The sequence below is a fragment of the Vigna angularis genome, chromosome 11 (assembly GCF_016808095.1).
Source record: "Vigna angularis cultivar LongXiaoDou No.4 chromosome 11, ASM1680809v1, whole genome shotgun sequence".
NCBI classification, from domain to species: domain Eukaryota; kingdom Viridiplantae; phylum Streptophyta; class Magnoliopsida; order Fabales; family Fabaceae; genus Vigna; species Vigna angularis.
In genome coordinates, this window is record NC_068980.1 from 10,882,888 (window position 1) to 10,905,027 (window position 22,140).

The 22,140-nt window shown below is 37.6% G+C and overlaps 1 protein-coding gene and 1 long non-coding RNA gene across 2 annotated transcripts; one reads left to right on the forward strand and one right to left on the reverse strand.

The window, feature by feature from the left end:
• Positions 1-9,082: 9,082 nt before the first annotated feature.
• On the reverse strand, positions 9,083-11,166 carry LOC128194689 (uncharacterized). Its single transcript, XR_008246008.1, has 3 exons — positions 11,043-11,166; positions 10,844-10,935; positions 9,083-9,195 (listed from the first exon to the last, which is right to left on the reverse strand). It is a non-coding gene; the product is annotated as an uncharacterized LOC128194689 (long non-coding RNA).
• On the forward strand, positions 9,101-14,383 carry LOC108321510 (probable terpene synthase 2). The gene is made up of 7 exons (XM_052870297.1): positions 9,101-9,275; positions 11,938-12,214; positions 12,338-12,710; positions 12,993-13,211; positions 13,283-13,424; positions 13,507-13,752; positions 13,865-14,383. Exons 1-7 carry the CDS (start codon positions 9,243-9,245, stop codon positions 14,171-14,173), a joined length of 1,599 nt encoding a protein of 532 aa, XP_052726257.1. The 5' UTR covers positions 9,101-9,242; the 3' UTR covers positions 14,174-14,383.
• The last annotated feature ends 7,757 nt before the right edge of the window (positions 14,384-22,140 follow it).

Sequence of the window (22,140 nt, forward strand, 5' to 3'; positions counted from 1 at the left end):
AGATTAGGGTTTTTCTGATGTTGATGGTGGTGGTGCGAATCTGAGATTAGGGTCAGATTGGGATAAAATTAGGGTCAGATTAGGGTTTTTTCGAATCTGAGATTTTGTTTTACTTGCTTCTTTGAATATGAGATTGGGGTAAAATTAGGGTCAGATCTGAGATTTTCGAATCTGTGTTAATTTGCCTGTGTTAATTTTCCTGTGTTAATTTGCCCGAGGCACCAAAATTAAATTCCTGTGTTAATTTGCCATCATTTTCAAAGCAAGCTAATGTGTTCAGATCTACAAAAGGGGTGAGGGTTTTGCTTAATCGAGTTCTCTCCTTGTTCAAAAAGACCCTACTAATAATGCATAACGAAAAAAAAATAAAAAAAAAGACCCTACTGCCTCGGTTTAGCCTCCAACCGAGGCAGTAGAAGGAGAAGAACAATCTCGGTTCTGATAATCGAGGCCGAATCATACCATTTTTTGTCTCGTTCCAAAACCGAGGCATAAAGTTTATCACTTTTTACCTCGTCTGAATATGCCTCGGTTCAGAAACCGGTGCCTATCAGCGAATTTAACCGATGCCATTTCCTTTACTGTACTAGTGATGGGAATTAAAATGCACATACAAATATTTAAAGTAATTACTAAAATTTGAAAAAATAACAAGTAAATATAAATAAAAAGTATATATAGGAACAAAATTTAAAATTGTTATAGTTACTTCAAAATGATGTTATTATTTGTTAGAGGCCACATACATATATAGTTTCTTTTAAATATCTTTGGAAGGTAACATGTAATTCAATAATTGTGAAAGTAGTAATTCTAACATTTGATTAAGACGTCAATAGTTAAGTGATATATGTGAACACAATATTTTATCAATATTTGTGTCAAACAAGAATCACATGCCAAATATGCAAAGTGAGATGAGTGTCATGTGTCAAACATGTGTACACACTCTTGTTAGTCTAACCATGGTTTACCCCGTGAGTTCCTTCATGCAATTATAGTTGCAACTAGAGTTTATGAATTCCTCCATATATATAGACCCTAGCCTTGGACCAAACCATTCATCTTTTCATAAATCAGAAGAAGAAAGATTTGAAAGAAAAATAGCATGTCTATTCCACCTTCCACACTTGTTCTTTCGACTCAACATGAACCACCTCACATCACCACGCGACCTTGTGCAAATTTTCCTCCAAGCTTTTCGGGTGATAATTTCCTTCAGTATCATTCACATTCACTGGTACTTTCTTTTCTTTTTCCATTCACAAATATCTACACAAATATATTATATAATATTCAGCATCTTCTTTTCAGAGTTTTAAACTTATTTTCACAAACAAACTGCAGTTATATTTTGAAGTTTTCAAAAAATTCTATATAAAAGTGGGGTGTTACTCTAACTTATGATTTTGTGTAACATCCCAAAATACAGTAATTACCATAATTCAGAATTAATTACAATTAACAGTAACATAAACAGTCTTTGCATTAAAATTAGGATTTAAAAGCCGAACGGCATCAGTACAAAAGAAGGCGCATAAACGCAGGCCATGAGAATCTGAAACGAACGTTCTTAAATGTATAAAACAACGTACGACAAAACACAAATTAGAAGCTTAAGACGAACGACCTTACAAAATACTTGGCCGAACGTTTAAACTACACTAACGTTCACAGATCTATTCTAACGAGCGCTCTAAGGCTCGGCCTTCACATCAACTTCCACCAGATTTATTTCATCCAAATTTTCTTCTTCCAGCATTTGCTCAAGGGATGCACCACCATCTGCTCACATCCACACGGATGATCATTGCAAGACAAGACGAACGTACATGGACAGTGGACAACACAATGGAAATGCAAGGGTAAGCTTATAATATTTAATTTATACAATCAACACATACCTTTACATTTCAAAACACACATACAGCAAGTGATTCATCAAATAATAAACATACAAAGACGTATAATAAGACAGACCGTCCGGACTGTATGAATCTGTGTAGTTACAAGCGTCCTTGCACCCGAGTGATGTAGTAACTGGGATACACCAAACAGCTGCCACTCGAGGTAAGTCCGTTCTTACGTCGCCCATGTTAACTTATGGACTAAGGACCTCCTGCCGTTCCCACACATGAATACCCCCTTCTACTTGAAGAGGCGTATCACGGAACATCAGGATGGACAGCGAGTCTTAACTTATCCACAGTCATACTTTACCAAAGTCAATATCCAATATAGAAATCAGAGTCGTTCCTCCTTGGAACGCTCGTTCAAATATCAATATCATAACTTCATTTCTTAAATCGTTCTCACACCTTAACTCTTTCATTAATTCACATTTTCATTCTATGTTCCACTTTCATAAAAAGACGAACGTTAATTAACTGTATGGACGAACGCTATTTGATATCAGATAATTATTCAATTGTACGAGCGCTTGATAGGAGACCTTGCGCGATTTAGAACGAACGTTTGATATAAGACCGAACGATATTAAAGACGAACGCTCGACATAAGGTCGAATCGTTATCAAGGTGGACGCTCGACATGAAGCCGTACGTTATCAAAGACGAACGCTCGACATGAGGTCGAACGCAATTAAAGACGAACGCTCGACATGAGGTCGAACGCTCTTAGAGACGAACGCTCGACATGAGGTCGAACGCTCTCAAAGACAATCGCTCGACATAAGGTCGAACGCAAATCAAGGACGAACGCTCGACATGAGGTCGAACGCGATCAAAGGCAATCGCTCTACTTAAGGTCGAACATAATCAAATACGAACGCTCGACATGAGGTCGAACGCTCTCAGAGACGAACGCTCGACATGAGGTCGAACGCTCTCCAGTATTAAAATGGGGACGCTCGTTCACGAGCAGAATTCTTTCCAAATGAAGGAATCCCATTCTAAGTTTATTTAAGGGAAACCGAACGGTTTAAGACCGTACAGTGACGAGCGTCATTTATCAAAGGGGATGAATAAAATTTCAGATTTCTCAACCTTAGCAGAATTTTCCAGATTTCAAATTTATAAACTTTATAACTTTCATTCCAGATTTATTTCACATTAACATCGTTCTCATACAGATTTCAACATTTTAATCATTCCAACTCTACCATAACCATACTCCATTCATCCATAATCAAATCAACATGCGTTTCAAACCACCAACAATATATACAATCCATGCAAACAGTGATCGTTCATGACAGATAAATCAAAATCAGAAAACCAGATTCCATAACAGTGGTCAACCATACAGCTCAAACATCATGCAGTTCATACATGCACAATAACAGTGATCATCCATACAACTCAAACCTTATATTTTTCATTCATACAACTCAGATCATACAACATACAGTATAAATTAAACATATAAGCTTCCCTTACCTGGATAGCAGTGAACTTCCAATAACAAGATTTTAGGTTTTCCTCTAACCACGTCTTACACCCAGGCTTCGCTCAACAGTTCCCACGTAAATCTAAGACACCAAAAATCAACATAATTCAGACCTAGAACTCATGCATGCAACCAAAACCAGGGTTCGCATGAAACCAGAGGAGACGACGTGTAGAAAGGAAAACTTACCAGTTCCGATCCAAGTTCTGTTCGGTCCAAATGAAAGATCACAGCAGGACGAACGTTCCTATGGTTCTGGAAAGTGAATCGGAGAAGAAGAAGATGAGTTACAGAAGAGAGAAGGGCAACTGGTTCTAGAGAGAGAGATCAGAGAAAATGGAAGATTTTAGGTTTCAGAGAAAGAAGGTGAGTGATGCAGGTGAGTGGAAGGGTTTTCGAAAATCTGATTTTTGTTTAACTCACATTCGTTTGAACGAACGTCTCCCAAACGGACACCTGCATACCAAACTCTGAAACAGAAGCTTCCAACGACAAGTGGTGTGTGTGCATGCAGAGTTTTGTGCGTTTTTAATGCACTGGGACGTGTGGCGCGGCGCATTCATGGAAGCAGCCAGGTGATTCAGCAGCGTAATAAATGCTGATTTGACACCTAATTACGCTTCTAATTTACCGGGATCTCACATTCCACCTATCTACAAAAATTTTCGACCTCGAAAATTAGAGACTCACCCTGAAACAGATTAGGATACAAGTCCTTCATGGCGCTCTCAATTTCCCACGTTGAATCACCCGTCTTAGCGTCCCACACCATTTTCACCAAGCGAATTTCCTTGCCCTTGTAGTACTTGGTGCGTCTATCTTCAACACGGACTGGATGCAGTTCTAACGTTCGGTCTGGACGTAGCTGAATGTCTTCTAACTCCAGTACGTGTGTCGGATTTGCTATATACTTTCGAAGTTGAGAGACGTGGAAAACGGGGTGAAGGTTGGATAGTTGGGGCGGCAATGCAAGCTCGTACGCTACGGGTCCAATCTTCTTCAAAATCTGGTACGGCCCTATGAACTTGGGAGACAGCTTCTTTGGTCGAACGGCTCGTCCTACACCAGTAATTGGATTGAGTCGAAGAAACACATGGTCTCCTGCAGCGAATTCCAACGGTCTTCTCCTCTTATCTGCATACGACTTCTGTCTGCTCAAGGACGTCTTCAATCTCTCCTGGATTTGCTTGACTTTCTCGGTCGTTTGTTGGATGAGCTCGGGTCCAGTCAGCACTTTCTCTCCCTCTTGGAACCAGCAAAGTGGTGTTCGGCATTTCCTCCCATAGAGAGCTTCAAACGGCGCCATACCTATGCTCGACTGATAGCTATTGTTGTACGTGAACTCCACCAGTGGCAAGACTTCATCCCATGCGCCCAAGTGGTCTAGGACGCACGTCCTCAGTAAATCTTCCAGCGTCTGGATGGTACGTTCAGACTGGCCGTCCGTTTGTGGATGATATGCTGAACTCATCTGCAGCTTGCTTCCCAATTCACCTTGTAAGGATTGCCAAAACCGAGATGTAAATCTCGTGTCTCGGTCAGAAACTATGCTTGAAGGCACTCCATGCAGACGAACGATCTCAATTATATACAATTTGGCCAAATTAGTCATTGACATCTTCAAGTTCACGGGCAGGAAATGGGCGCTCTTCGTTAGTCTGTCCACGATCACCCAGATTGAATCGTGATTTCTGACTGTGCGTGGTAGATGAGTCACGAAATCCATAGATATGCTATCCCACTTCCATTCGGGAATTTCCAACTGTTGAAGCAATCCGCCAGGTCTTTGATATTCTGCCTTCGCTCGTTGACAGGTCAGACATGATGCCACAAAACGAGCGACATCACTCTTCATTCCAGGCCACCAAAACGATTTCCGGAGGTCTTGATACATCTTAGTCATACCCGGGTGCATGCTAAGACGGCTGTGATGAGCTTCCTCCAAAACGATCCGTTTCAGCTCGCCATCGTTAGGAACGCACGTCCTACCCTGGTAACGCAGCATGCCGTCCGTTCCTGTATTGAACCACTTGGCTCGATCCGTACCGAGCGCGCTTAAGATCTTCACCAGCTCTTCGTCCTCTCGCTGTTTCATTCTGATTCGGTCGAACACATTGCTAGATATTCTAAGGTTACAGCACTTGATGCTGCTCGGTTCTAACTCAAATTGTAACCTTAGATCTCTGAAACTCTCCACCAAGCTCAGCTCGCGCACCATCATAGACGACATATGCACCACTTTTCTGCTTAGGGCGTCTGCTACCACGTTCGCTTTTCCTGGGTGATAGAGTAGTTCGAAGTCATAATCCTTCAAGAACTCAAGCCACCTCCTCTGCCTCATATTCAACTCCTTCTGATCAAAGAGGTACTTGAGACTCTTGTGATCACTGAAGACTTGGAACGCGGATCCATACAAGAAATGCCTCCAGATCTTCAGCGCAAAAACGACCGCTGCCAACTCCAGGTCGTGCGTCGGGTAATTCCTCTCGTGAATCCTCAACTGCCGAGACGCATAGGCTACCGCTCGCTTCTCTTGCATCAAAACACAACCCAGACCTTGATGAGAAGCGTCGCAATAGACTTCAAACGGTTTAGACGTATCCGGAATAACCAGCACTGGGGCGCTCGTAAGCTTCACCTTCAACTCCTGAAAACTGGCCTCACAACGATCGGTCCAAGCGAACGGCTGATCTTTACGGGTCAATTGAGTTAGCGGCGCTACTATCTTAGCAAAACCTTCAATGAAACGTCTGTAGTAGCCCGCCAGTCCAACAAAACTACGTACTTCCGTGACCGAACGCGGACTCTCCCAATCCAGTACTGCTCGCACTTTCGCTGGATCCACCGAGATGCCTCCAGCCGACACCACATGACCCAAAAACTGAATCTCCTTCATCCAGAATTCACACTTAGACAACTTGGCATATAATTCTTTCTCCCGCAACACTCCAAGTACAAGTCTAAGGTGCTCTTCATGCTCGTCTTCGGTCTTGGAATAGATGAGGATATCATCTATGAAGACGACCACAAACTTATCCAAATAAGGCCTGAATATGCGGTTCATGTACTCCATGAACACGGCTGGAGCGTTCGTTACTCCAAAAGGCATCACTACATATTCATAATGCCCATACCGTGACCTGAATGCTGTCTTCTGGATGTCATCTTCTTTAACCCTAATTTGATGATATCCGGACCTCAAATCAATCTTCGAGAACACTGCAGCCCCATGTAGTTGATCCAGCAAGTCATCTATCCTTGGCAAATGGTACTTGTTCTTGATGGTCAGCTTGTTTAATTGCGTGTAGTCAATACACAACCGAGAGCTGCCATCTTTCTTCCTTACTAACAGCACGGGCGCTCCCCAAGGTGATACGCTCGGCCTAATGAATTTCTTCTCTATCAACTCCTCAATCTGCTCCTTTAGTTCAGCTAACTCCGCAGGCGACATCCTATATGGTTGAACTGAGATGGGAGCCGCTGTAGTCACCAAATCAATCGTGAACTCCACTTCACGCTGAGGGGGAAGTCCAGGGATCTCTTCCGGAAAAACGTCCGCAAACTCGTCCACAACCGATCGTCCATTACCGTTTCTAGTGGACGATCGTTCTTCTACCATTTCTCTGGATTCCTGATCCTCGTGAGTCATAATCAGGAAACAGCTGGCGCCTTCCATAATGTCTTCTTTCAGCTGACCGAGCGTCACTGAAAGAACTTCTTCTTCTTCACCAGGGAAGATCAACTCCTTCGCTCCACAATCAATAAGAATACGATTGGCAGCCAACCAATCCATTCCTAAGATCACCTCCAAACCTTGAAGAGGTAAGCAGATGAGGCTAACCTTAAACTTACGTCCCTCCACTTCTATAGGACACTTGACGCACATAGTGGACGTCCTAACCTCACCAGCTGCTGGGGTAGACACCACCAGATCACACAACATCTCACTCACTTTTAATCCCAGTTTTTCAACACACGCCTTCGAGATGAAGGAGTGCGTCGCCCCCGAATCAAACAAAGCACAGCATGATCTACCATACAGCATGCATTCACCAATTACAAGGTTACCTGAGCTAGCTGCCTCCGCGCTCGTTATAGCATATACTCGCCCACTAGCTTGGGCTCGTCCTCCTCTCGCCTGATTCCTTCCAGCATTGGGTGGCCTCATCACCGCACGCCCACTCATATTGCACTCGTGATCCAAGTGCCCGCTTCTCCCGCAACGATTGCATTGCTTTACCCCCACCAATTGAGGGCATGAAGACCTATAATGTGGCCCTCCACACCGGAAACAAACAACACCTCCCTGCCCAGACTGTCCGACAGGAATTACTGCTTGAGATCCGCTCGTCTGAGAAGACTGATTTGGACGAGCGTAAGGAGGTCTCCTCTGTACAGCACCTCCCCTGGACACCACCGGTCCTCTACTCACTTGTTGCGACCTCTTCTGACGTTCCGCTTCTGCCATGTTCCTCTCCAAAACCTTGGCTCTCTCAACCATAGCGGGAAACGTCCGGATACACAAACTGGATATCAACACTTTCAAGTCGCTCCGCAATCCGTTTTCAAACTTTCTACACTGCCATACTTCACTTGTGGCCATGGTATTGAATCTGACGAGATGCTTAAACTTATTGGTGTATTCGGAAACAGACATACCTCCTTGAACCAGTTGTAAAAATTCCACTTCCTTCGCAAACCGAACGCTGTCCGGAAAATATTCTTCATAAAACTTAGCCCTAAACACTTCCCAAGTGACTGGCTGTCGTGCGTCTGCGAGAATGGCTCTCGCGCTCGTCCACCAATGACTCGCTTCTCCCGTCAACAGATACTCCGCGTACGCTAATCTATTCTCGTCTGGGCATCTCTTGGCATTGAAAATTTTCTCTATATCTCTTAACCATTGATCTGCTTCATCTGGGAGACCCTTCCCACTGAACTTAACCGGATGATGTTGGAGGAAACTCTCCAAGCTCCATTCAGCATTTGGTTGAGCAGCGTTTGAAGAGGATGCTCCAGACGCACCTCTAGTTGCTGCAAGTATCTCCATCAACTGCCTCTGCGTGGTCTCAGAATTCGCACGAGAGGCCTCCAGACTCTGCATAGCAGCTTGGTTTTGCTGCATCAGAGTGGCGTTCTGCTCCATGAGGGTCGTATTTTGTTGCTGTAAGCGGTCTATCACCGTCTCCAACAACCTAGCGTTGTTGGACGCATCAGGTTCGTTAGGCTGCGGGGGAGGAGGGAGTCTAGGTGCCATTCGTTCTCTGGATACAGAGAAAAAAACGAGCGTTAGATATGTCCAAGAGTTAAATAACAATAACTCATTAAACATGCAATAAGCACACAGCAAAAACACAGTGCACTCATAACCCTACAACGTCCTTAAGAGAACAAAACTGCTCTGATACCACTAATGTAACATCCCAAAATACAGTAATTACCATAATTCAGAATTAATTACAATTAACAGTAACATAAACAGTCTTTGCATTAAAATTAGGATTTAAAAGCCGAACGGCATCAGTACAAAAGAAGGCGCATAAACGCAGGCCATGAGAATATGAAACGAACGTTCTTAAATGTATAAAACAACGTACGACAAAACACAAATTAGAAGCTTAAGACGAACGACCTTACAAAATACTTGGCCGAACGTTTAAACTACACTAACGTTCACAGATCTATTCTAACGAGCGCTCTAAGGCTCGGCCTTCACATCAACTTCCACCAGATTTGTTTCATCCAAATTTTCTTCTTCCAGCATTTGCTCAAGGGATGCACCACCATCTGCTCACATCCACACGGATGATCATTGCAAGACAAGACGAACGTACATGGACAGTGGACAACACAATGGAAATGCAAGGGTAAGCTTATAATATTTAATTTATACAATCAACACATACCTTTACATTTCAAAACACACATACAGCAAGTGATTCATCAAATAATAAACATACAAAGACGTATAATAAGACAGACCGTCCGGACTGTATGAATCTGTGTAGTTACAAGCGTCCTTGCACCCGAGTGATGTAGTAACTGGGATACACCAAACAGCTGCCACTCGAGGTAAGTCCGTTCTTACGTCGCCCATGTTAACTTATGGACTAAGGACCTCCTGCCGTTCCCACACATGAATACCCCCTTCTACTTGAAGAGGCGTATCACGGAACATCAGGATGGACAGCGAGTCTTAACTTATCCACAGTCATACTTTACCAAAGTCAATATCCAATATAGAAATCAGAGTCGTTCCTCCTTGGAACGCTCGTTCAAATATCAATATCATAACTTCATTTCTTAAATCGTTCTCACACCTTAACTCTTTCATTAATTCACATTTTCATTCTATGTTCCACTTTCATAAAAAGACGAACGTTAATTAACTGTATGGACGAACGCTATTTGATATCAGATAATTATTCAATTGTACGAGCGCTTGATAGGAGACCTTGCGCGATTTAGAACGAACGTTTGATATAAGACCGAACGATATTAAAGACGAACGCTCGACATAAGGTCGAATCGTTATCAAGGTGGACGCTCGACATGAAGCCGTACGTTATCAAAGACGAACGCTCGACATGAGGTCGAACGCAATTAAAGACGAACGCTCGACATGAGGTCGAACGCTCTTAGAGACGAACGCTCGACATGAGGTCGAACGCTCTCAAAGACGAACGCTCGACATGAGGTCGAACGCTCTCAAAGACAATCGCTCGACATAAGGTCGAACGCAAATCAAGGACGAACGCTCGACATGAGGTCGAACGCGATCAAAGGCAATCGCTCTACTTAAGGTCGAACGTAATCAAATACGAACGCTCGACATGAGGTCGAACGCTCTCAGAGACGAACGCTCGACATGAGGTCGAACGCTCTCCAGTATTAAAATGGGGACGCTCGTTCACGAGCAGAATTCTTTCCAAATGAAGGAATCCCATTCTAAGTTTATTTAAGGGAAACCGAACGGTTTAAGACCGTACAGTGACGAGCGTCATTTATCAAAGGGGATGAATAAAATTTCAGATTTCTCAACCTTAGCAGAATTTTCCAGATTTCAAATTTATAAACTTTATAACTTTCATTCCAGATTTATTTCACATTAACATCGTTCTCATACAGATTTCAACATTTTAATCATTCCAACTCTACCATAACCATACTCCATTCATCCATAATCAAATCAACATGCGTTTCAAACCACCAACAATATATACAATCCATGCAAACAGTGATCGTTCATGACAGATAAATCAAAATCAGAAAACCAGATTCCATAACAGTGGTCAACCATACAGCTCAAACATCATGCAGTTCATACATGCACAATAACAGTGATCATCCATACAACTCAAACCTTATATTTTTCATTCATACAACTCAGATCATACAACATACAGTATAAATTAAACATATAAGCTTCCCTTACCTGGATAGCAGTGAACTTCCAATAACAAGATTTTAGGTTTTCCTCTAACCACGTCTTACACCCAGGCTTCGCTCAACAGTTCCCACGTAAATCTAAGACACCAAAAATCAACATAATTCAGACCTAGAACTCATGCATGCAACCAAAACCAGGGTTCGCATGAAACCAGAGGAGACGACGTGTAGAAAGGAAAACTTACCAGTTCCGATCCAAGTTCTGTTCGGTCCAAATGAAAGATCACAGCAGGACGAACGTTCCTATGGTTCTGGAAAGTGAATCGGAGAAGAAGAAGATGAGTTACAGAAGAGAGAAGGGCAACTGGTTCTAGAGAGAGAGATCAGAGAAAATGGAAGATTTTAGGTTTCAGAGAAAGAAGGTGAGTGATGCAGGTGAGTGGAAGGGTTTTCGAAAATCTGATTTTTGTTTAACTCACATTCGTTTGAACGAACGTCTCCCAAACGGACACCTGCATACCAAACTCTGAAACAGAAGCTTCCAACGACAAGTGGTGTGTGTGCATGCAGAGTTTTGTGCGTTTTTAATGCACTGGGACGTGTGGCGCGGCGCATTCATGGAAGCAGCCAGGTGATTCAGCAGCGTAATAAATGCTGATTTGACACCTAATTACGCTTCTAATTTACCGGGATCTCACATTTTGTAAGACTAAATTAAATATAAACAAAAATATAGAATTTATAAGTAATAAACAAAGTGAAAATTTTAATGTGAGATTTAAAATTTAATGAAGCCTTTCTCTTATACTTTCAAATTCTTTTTTCTATTAAAAAAATAAATAAATTGACCCTACTTTACAATTTATTAACTGGTAAAAAATTGGCCAGTATATTTACTTCTTGTAATGATCGGATGCTACTAATTTGTTGCATTGGCCCAGTATATTTACTTCTTGTAACTGGTAAAAAATTGGCCAGTATATTAAAATCTGTGTGTCATGCACAAATCTAAGACCAATATATTAATTGTCCCAATCTAAGACCAAACAATCATCCATTTACATATTTATTGTCACAGTTGTTATAAATGTAAATTTTTCAAAACATTATTAAATGCCTTGTAATGCAACTTATTTGTAGGAAGTCAATGACAATACGAAGGAACTTGCTCAAAAACTGAAAGAGGAAGTGAAAATGATGTTCCAATCATCAATCAATATCAAACACAAACTAAACCTGATTGATTCACTTCAACGTTTCAGTGCATCCTATCTTTTCCAACAAGAAATTAACAATCTATTGGAACAAATTCACCACAGTTTTATAAAAGATAACACCATCGTTGAAGATAATAATTATCACTCTCTTGCTCTACTATTTCGTTTGATTAGACAACAGGGATATCGAATTTCATCAGGTACGTGTACACTTTTTCTTTACTATTTGGATGTGTAAATCACAATCTATATGTATAATGTTATATATACGTCAAAACTCAAAATCAATTAATTGCCTATTATGTATTCAACTAAATGAGCAGATATATTTAAGAAACTCAAAAATGAGCAAGGAAACTTCAACGAAACTCTAGGCAATGATGTTGAAGGGCTGTGTAGCTTGTATGAAGCTGCACAAATGAAAACTCATGGAGATGATATACTAGAAGATATGTGTGACTTCTCAGAGACTCATCTTAAATCCTTGGTCACCCAACTGGAACCATCTCTTGTTGCACAAGTCAACCATTGCTTAAACCACCCTCTTAATAAGAGTGTGACTAGGTTTGAGGCAAAGTATCACATCTCTGTGTATGAAAAAGATTGCTCCCATGATGAAACTTTGTTGACATTTGCAAAAGTGAAATTCAATATTCTTCAACGATTACATCAAACAGAAATTGGGTCTATCACCAAGTAAGTCTTTCACCTTCAAATGTTCTCAAAAGTAACCATATATTCATATATTCATATCCAAATATACCAATAAAATAAAAAATTTATATAACTTTTACAGGATATATAGTCTAACATATCTTAAATACAAGTAAAATTAAACAATATCGTCTTAAATGACTGATGCAACTAATAAGGTTGTATCAATAATCTTTAAGTACATAAAGAATGAGTTTGTTTAACCATATTTTTATTTGGACTTTAAGATGTTTAAATTTTTAAGGTGCTATTTATTTATTGTAGGTGGTGGAAAAAGTCAAACTTTGAGCAAAAGGTTCCTCACGCTAGAAACAGAATTGTTGAGTGTTATCTTTGGTTGTTGGCTATGTCGCACCTGCCTGAATATAGTAATGGAAGAATCATTGTGGGAAAATTGGCTTCTGTTATTGCTCTTCTAGATGATACTTATGACGCTTATGGAACTTTTGAGGAACTTCAACTCTTTACAGAAGCATTTCAGAGGTTGACGTGGTTTAAGGTTCATCACATTTTTGAATTTTTTTTATAATAAATATTTCTTTTTTAAATTTCAGATGGGATATCAGACTCACCGAATCCCTTCCACAGTCCATGAAAGTAATATTTGAAGCAATTATAGAACTGTGTGAAGAAGTAGAAGAGTTGACAACTGAGAGTGGAAACTCCAACTTTGTTGTGCCACATTTCAAACAAGCTGTATATGCTTATTCCAATTTCGCTTATACTTATTTTCAATATTAACTTTATCTCATCAGTTTATTTGTTGTGTTACATGCAGATTTGCAGCTTAGTAAAAGGTTACCTGGTTGAAGCTAAATGGTGCGATGAGGGATACATTCCAACTTATGATGAATATAAAATCAATGGAATGTTTACTTCCTGTTGTCCCATTTTGTCTACAACGTTTGTTGGCCTTGCAAACTTTGCAACAAAAGATGTATATGATTGGATTTTGAGTAATCCACATATACTTAGAGCTGCATCAGTTATTGCTAGAGTCTTCAATGACATGGCCTCACATAGGGTACCAATTCATTTCTAATTGAAAACTATTGAAGATTCATTTGTCTTAGTTATTTATTCTCTATTATTATGTTCCTAATTGAACATTTGGATTTGTGTTGACTAATATGTAGTTTGAACAAGAAAGAGTACATGTTGCATCAGCTGTTGAATGTTGCATGAAGGAATATGGTATTCCGCAAGTAGACGCGTATAAGTTCATTCACAAGGACATTGATGATTGTTGGAATGTTGTAAATGAAGAGTTCCTCAAATCAAATGATATCCCAAATATTGCACTTGATTGTATAGCTAATTTTGCACGCATGGCTGAGTTTTCGTATGAAAATCACAATGATAAATTCACTGATGGAGAATTACTCAAAGATTATGTATCTTCAATTCTTGTGGATCCCTTCTGTCTCGATCAAACCGTGATATGAGAAACTATTCCACATATACACAAATTTTATTATCTTTAAAGCTATGTATTACCAAGCATAAATAAGAGTCAAATGTGAGTATGAAAGTGGAATCGTCCTACATGAAAGGCTCAACGTGTGAGCTGTGATGAAGAACGTTGTTTGTTGTAATGTTTGTGTGTGTCCTTTGCTTAATTTTCAATAATGTTTAACTATTTTAATTTTGTACAAAATGGGTTATTATGAATGATATTTGTTGTTCATATATGTTAGTATTTCGTTATTTACTACAAACCAACGAAACAATTACTCAAAACACTTACTCTAAAATGATAATTAATTTAGCGTCATCTTGTTAATGTAAATACCACTGATTAAGCAGATATTAATCTGTCATCAACCTTTTAACTAGATTGATTTAGTGATGTACTCTACTTTAATATTCATTTACCTTAATTTTGAATATTAATGTTTTAAAAAATATTTTACAACAATTGAGTTTTTTCTTCGCCTTAGGTTGAAGTACCAAAAACATGACTAAATTAATAATTAATAATGAACAACAATTGAAAGAAATATGTGGATGTAGAATATTTACATAAAAAATAAAAATAAAAATTAACGAGAAATAAAAATTATTGAAAATTAATGAGAAATAGGCTCATGCAAATCGCGGCATTTTATTCTGTCTAAATTTAAGTTTCTGAACTAACATTTATTAGTATTAAGGTAAGGAGGTACATGAACTTATCAGAGCTGAATAATATTAGTATTGACTAGTGGTAATTTTAATAAATATATAAAAAATTAGATTAATATGAATTATATTGACATTAATTTACATAATATTAAAAATAAATAAAATTTAATTAATGTTATTTAGACTGACATTAACTTAACAAATATAAATATTAAAAATGAAAAAAAATTAATATAGACTAAATCAACACCAAACTAAATAAATATTAAAAATAAAATAAAATAAAATAGTATAAAAACCGAGTAGTTTAATTCTTGAAATCATGAAAATACCGTTTTGGAAAGTATAATATTTTGATGTTTACTATCAATGTTTTTATCATAGAGAGTTGTCTTGATGAGAGTTGTTCCTTTTAAAGTTCTTTTATATTTTAGATTGTCATAATTAATTTTATTTAATAATTTTATTTAATAAATAATAAGACCAATTAGTTTAATATTTGTTGAGACAATTGATCTTAAATTTTATTAGTTTTGAAAAACTATTTTCGATTGAAATAGCATACACTAATTGTTAACATTATTTTATAAGCTATAAAAGAATTTAGAAAAAAAAATCTATTTTTTTTATATAAATAATGAGTTAAAACAATAAAATTTAGTTCTGATTATCAAGAAAATAAATACAGATTCATAGTATCTTGAAGTTTAAACTCTCTTTCTCTTTAATAAATACTCCAAATTCATTAATAAAACAATAAAAAAACTTATTTTGACAGATGTATATTATTATAATTAATTTAATTAAGGTAAATTAGGTGTCAAGAAACCTCTACACCTCATCCTAGAAGTGTTCGTACACATGATGCACAATATATAGGATGGCCTCTCTGACCAACCAAATAATTCAGACATACTGAGCTGAAGGAGAGGTCAATATATATGCAGAAAGAAGGGTGGAAATTCCACAAGGAGAGTATGAGGAGCTCACCACAGTGCTGGATATTACAATGATTAGATTGTAAGAAAATTCTACGTCAACGTATACCCCCTGAAGCATTACGAAACAGAAAAGATATCTTGGATAAGAGGCCAAAGGATTAAGTATGATATACCACTGAAGATGTCTGATAAAGGGAGGAAATCAGGACCATGATGAGAGATGTAACAAAATATGTGGTTATAACTTGGAAGTATAACATAATTGATTAGAATTTTCCTTGTTATAAGTTGGAAGTTATGTGTTTGATTCTTGTTTTATGTATAAAGTGGTTTTAATTATTTTATTATTAAATGACTTTGTGGTATGTGTATATATTTATATGATTTGTTTTGTATGACGTGGTTTTGTTAATTAGGGTTGGTTGCTTCGAGTGTATGTTGTATCTTGTGAAATCCGAGATGTTCTTTCTTTTCATATGATGTTTGGCACATTTATTTGAGTTGATGATGATATTGTGTTTCTAGTATGCTTAAAGCCAAGATTGTACGAAAATAATATGATAATTATGACTAAAGAGGAAAATTTGAATATATCACACTACATGAAAATTATAGATTTTATATAATGTGGAATGAGAAGTTAGTTTAAAATTGTAAATAATATTATATATATAGGGAAATAGTTTGTTTATATTAGAACTTTGAACACAATGAATCATACTGTGAGTAAACTTTTGGTACCTGCAGTTGTTTAGGTTATACAAATTATTGTGTTATAATCAATATAAAGATGATTTACACATATTATAGAGTCAGTGATTTTAATATTTCATACAAAGAGGGAATGTAATAGTTATAGAAAAATTGTTTATTATAACATGGAATGTTATGTACCTTGTTTTATAATAAGTTATATGTGTTTTTGGAAAAAAAATATATTAGCGACAATATAATATTAAATAATATAATTTTGATTTTAAAGTGTTAGATAATTTAAAGCTATTAAATAATTGATGCAGTAAAATTCACGGTATAATTTGGTTTTATTAATATGTTATTCATCAATATTTGTATATACGGTGCACGTTTGCTAATCATTCATTAGTGCAAAATTAGGATTCTGACTGACGCAGACAATAAGCTTATGTTTTTACTCAACTGAAACATAAAAAAATATGGTAGCATTTTTGTAATTTGAGTGATCTTATAGACCTCGGTTCAAGGGAAACCGAAACATAATAATCTTAGGCTTCGATTTAAGAAAAACCGACACATAAAAGCATGCAAAATCCCTTTACGTATTACATTTTTGGTTTTTAAATTTTTTCAAACAATTTAAACATCGGTTAAACCGATAACCGAGTCCATATCCCCTTATATTTTCCATTCGCGCATCAGCGTTCCTCTCCCATCTCTCATTTCCCTTTTCTTTTTCTTCTTTCTCTCTTCTCTGTGCTCCATCCTTAACGCAGTTCCGCTGCCACAACACAACAACCACCACCAGTAACCACCACTAGGACGCTCGCTCAGGCCTTGGAATCGACCTTAACGAGATCCCTTCGCCTTCCTCTCTGTTCGCCGAAACCCTATCGGACTCCGTCACCAACGTCGTCCTCACTTATAACGAGAACCCCGGGCCGACGCCTGGAGCCCCCGCTGCCTTCCCAAGCGGTGGCCTCGCTCCTTGCGCTCCCTGCTCTAAGCCCTGCCCTCCCGCCGTCAGAAGCCACCACCACCAACTCGTCGTGTGCGACAGCTATGAGCGTGGCTTCCACCTCGTCTGCGAGTGCGTCGCCTCTGGAGTGAAAAGCAGCGGTGGCCGCTGGGTTCTCGATAACAACTCCTAGGGTTCTGCGGTGAGAGTGAAGAACAAGCGGTGGCCGTTGGGAGTAAACCACTCTCCTTCACATGCTCAAAGACGAGGTTACATTCCTCTCTTCTTTTCACCCTCTGCAAATTTTTTTTCTTCCCAATCGTCCAAAAATTATCTTTTTATAATTTTGATACTTGGTTGGAGAGATTAGTTCAGCATCAACCGACCCAGCGCACCACTTCGGAGTAATTGAGCATTGGGAAGATCAAGTTTAAGGCTTTCGATTTGGGGGGTCATCAAGTTGCTTGCTGGGTCTAGAAAGACTATTATGCCAAGGTTGATTTTTTTAAAAAAAAAAATTGTTTTGACCCCTTGATCTTTTTGCTGGAACATGTAGCCGATGATAGGTTTTTGGGCTTTGTAATGGTTTATTGTTTCCTTTTGTTTGCCTGATTGCTTTCCATAAGGTTGTGATGCAACCAACAATTTCATAACCTGGTCCTTTAGGAACTTAACTTTGACTGTAAATTGTAGTTTAATTATAAATTGAATTAGATTGACTAATCTGATTAAATTTTCTAAGTTATTGTAGTATAGGATGAAACTCGTAGCACAATGCAGGTGTGGCATTCACTTTTCACTCTACAACCTTATAGTATTGGGACCCCAACAACCCAAGTCCATGACTTTGCCCATGGATTCCTCGGTCCTATTGACCTTGTGGGCAACAACAACAGAAGTTGCAGAGGACAAGCTCTTGGTCTGAGTGAATGATCCGATGTTGGTCTTGGCATGCTGCTGGAGTGATCTCAAGGCATAATTCCACCTGCACACCCCCAGTTGATCCTTCAAGGCCTCCACTGCCCCAATGCTGGATGCAACAATCCAAGCTCTGGTTGCTGCACTCATGATAACTGCTATGACTTTTTAATGAAAAATTGGTATGCGTTTTTTGGATGTGTTGATTGAGTGGTTTGTTCGTTTCTATATGTATGTGGGTGATTGAGTGATTTTCAGGAAGGTGGTTAATGCCAAACCACAGGCTTGATCGGGATGGAAGGAATTAGAGAAAAACAAAACCAGGGGCGTTGTGCCCCCTGTTTTCAATGTACTTTAAGTTATTTATAATGTATTAAATTTAGGAACTTAACTTTGACTGTAAAATTAAGGTAAATGTGTGGTCTATGTAAAATGCAGTTGCTCTGATGACTATGGATTTTTTGGCTGAATGAAGACTATCTTTGTATCATTCTTCACTCTGCTAATTGTGTTTGTCTTCACAGTTACTGCCACAAAGCCATCAAAGGGCTTAACTTGTGAGCAGGAAAAAGCATTAGCGAAGCAATGCTTAGATTATCTAACCAAGACAAAGACAAAGCCAATAATCTTTGCAAAGAGTGCAAAATCATGTCCAATGACTTGGATTGCCAAAAGTAAGACTTCTTTTTACGTATACAATTCATGTTAATAACTTTCACTCATTTGTTTTTTCTTGACATTGCTTTTCCTTTCTTTTCTTTTTTGTCAGACTTGATTAAGTTAGGAACTGTGGATTATGCTGGGAATTTTCTATTTCTGTTGAACTTCTGTCAAACATTTATTTTTTTTCAGACTTGATTAAGCTAGGAAATGTGGATTATGCTGAGAATTTTCTATTTCTGTTGAACTTCTGTCAAACATTTATGTTGAAATTAATAATTAATGAATGTGCTTTATATATATATATATATATATATATATATATATATATATATATATATATATATATATATATATTGTTGTTTTCTTCTAAAAAATGATATCTAGGAAATAAAACCACACTACTGCGCAAAATGATTTCTAAAAAATAAAACACTTCTACTGCCTCGGTTCAACTCTAAATCGAGGCATAAGACTCCCTTTTACTACCTCGGTAAAAGTCTGACAAAAAAAAAGTAAAAAAAGAAACATCCTCTACTGCCTCGGTTGCATTTGAATCGAGGCGAAAAGTGATAGACTTTTTGCCTCGTCTATATATACCTCGGTTGTAGAACCGGTGCGAATAGGCAAAAATAACTGCTGTCGTTTCTCTATACAGCACTAATGATTGTATCATTTCACATTTTTATATTTGAGGTGTAGTTTTTTTCTTTTGAAAGTATTATAGATATGTATGTTGAGATTAGTGATGTATAATGTAACGTCCCCATATTATATAGAAGCATATAATATAGTAAGTCCACATTTAAATAAAAGAGAACAATTAGAGTAGACTGTAAATAAAGTATGTTAAGCGTATAGTCATCCGATAAGGAGTCAGAATTTAAAACTTAACCATACTAGAGTATTTCAAAAGATAAGAAATGTTTGATAGAATCCTAAGGACACTAAGCAACAACATCGTCTTCTCCCAAAGCCTTCTCGAGAGGCACCTCATCCATCTCTGCTCACATCCAAATGGATGATCATTGCAACAGAAAGCGTACCCAAGCAAACACAAACACACAAGCAAGGATGAGCTAGATATAAAAATCATGTTATAACAGTCAATTTCAACTCTAAAACACCAATTTTCCAACTTAGGGATCCAAAACCCAATCCTACTGCTTTGCACCTATTTTGATCAATTTAGTGACTCAAACAAGTCACAATCCACTTGCTAAGATTGCCCTAACAGCCCAGTTGCGCTTTAGACCTCAAATACCCAAAATCACTACCTCACTTCCTCTCAAAGTGACCTAAAACCCTTACAGAATACCAATTTTTTCATCCATTCACTGTTACAACATGTCTCTCAGCCCAAACACATCAACATAGACATTATAGAATTTAAATACATTTCAAAACAGTTTACATACATTACAATCCAATTTCACAGTCATTCAACCCAACACATGCAACTAAGTCTTTCTAAATCAAAACACGAAATCAACAGTACAATAGTACAAAACCCAACATACAGTTCATGCAACCAATTAAAGAAACATTCTAGCTCCCCTTACCTTGAAACTTCTTTGCTCACCTCAAAGACCCGCAACTCCAGTACCCCACAGGCGAATAATCTAGACAACACCCTACAATTCGCAATGCGGTGATCAAGAACAGCTCTAAGAGCTAGAATGAACGGAGGAAAACGTAAAGGAGGGTACACTAGACACATGCAACTTGCCCTAGGTCCTAAACAGCGGAGAACAGTGAAGAGCTACTTACCCGCTGAAGAATGAAAATCTATTCGGATGGTTGCAAAGGTCTCTACGCTGCGGTCACTTGAGCATCACCTAATCAAACATGCAACCATTAAACGTGAGGGAATGGTAAAGAGAAGGTAGAGAGAAATGGAGGAACAAGCTTTTTAGAGAGATAATGGGAAGCTGAGATAATGAACTCAGATATGAAAAGTCCTTCCTAAGGTCATAGTGCCCTTAGTGTTATGAGCCTGGTTAGGCCCAACTGTCATATATTTTCAAGCCTTTACATATAACTTAAATATATATTTTGTAAAATAATTATGTTAATTGTGGATTTGTTTTGTATATACGCAACTGCCGTTTTATATTATTCTATTATAGTGTTTGATAAAATTAATTAAAGTTTGAGAGACTGACATTAATGTGTTAAATAAAGTGGTTTAGGAAAATTAAAATAAAATGTTATGTAAAGACTTATAAAAAAATTAAGATAAAAATAATTTTATTTTTTATATTATGAAAATGATGGACTCTTACAAATATTTCAATAAATAAATTTAATAAGGTTAAATATGTCTCTTATTTATATTATGTTAAGATAGAAATCCTAGTTATTAAAAAAAAGAAACAGAAGCTTTAAGGGTGCCGTGAGAGTGAAAGTTTAATCGAGTGAAGGTATGTGAGAATTCGTAAAATACAGTAGAAGAACACTAAACAAGAAATTCAAATAAGGAGAGCTATCCTTTGTTGTTTACGTGTGATTGATCTGATGATTAGTCTTATGTGATGGTTTGCTATTCCAACAATGTTGCTTTATTTTTGCTGTTATCCTTGCGGTAATTAACTAGTTCACATAGATATTATCTTTCTGTAGGTTATGCTATATATGATGTTTGCGGCTTGAGGTGCTTGCTTTCATTTATGTTTGGGTTTTGTTAATGTTATTACTATTTTGTCCATTCTTTTTTATATATTCATGGTGGAGAGAATTTTTGCCTTTCTCTCTAAATTAAGTTAAAATAGTTATTTGAGCTTCTTCTTCATAATTTTGCTTTTAATTCTTATTTTTCTTTATTTCTAATCGTAAGATATAGTCTTATGAGATAAATTGTTAGAATGATATTGATTTTATTTGATGCATCAATCCTAAGCCAACTCTCTTACCAATATCTAGTATTGATTCATTACTGTAGTTTTTCATTAGCTTAGACAATAGTTTAATTTTATTTTTCATGTACATGAAAGATTTATTTATTTGATATATATATATATATATATATATATATATATATATATATATATATATATAAATGTAATATTTATTTATTTATTTCAATTTTATATCATAGAATATAATAAATATGTGA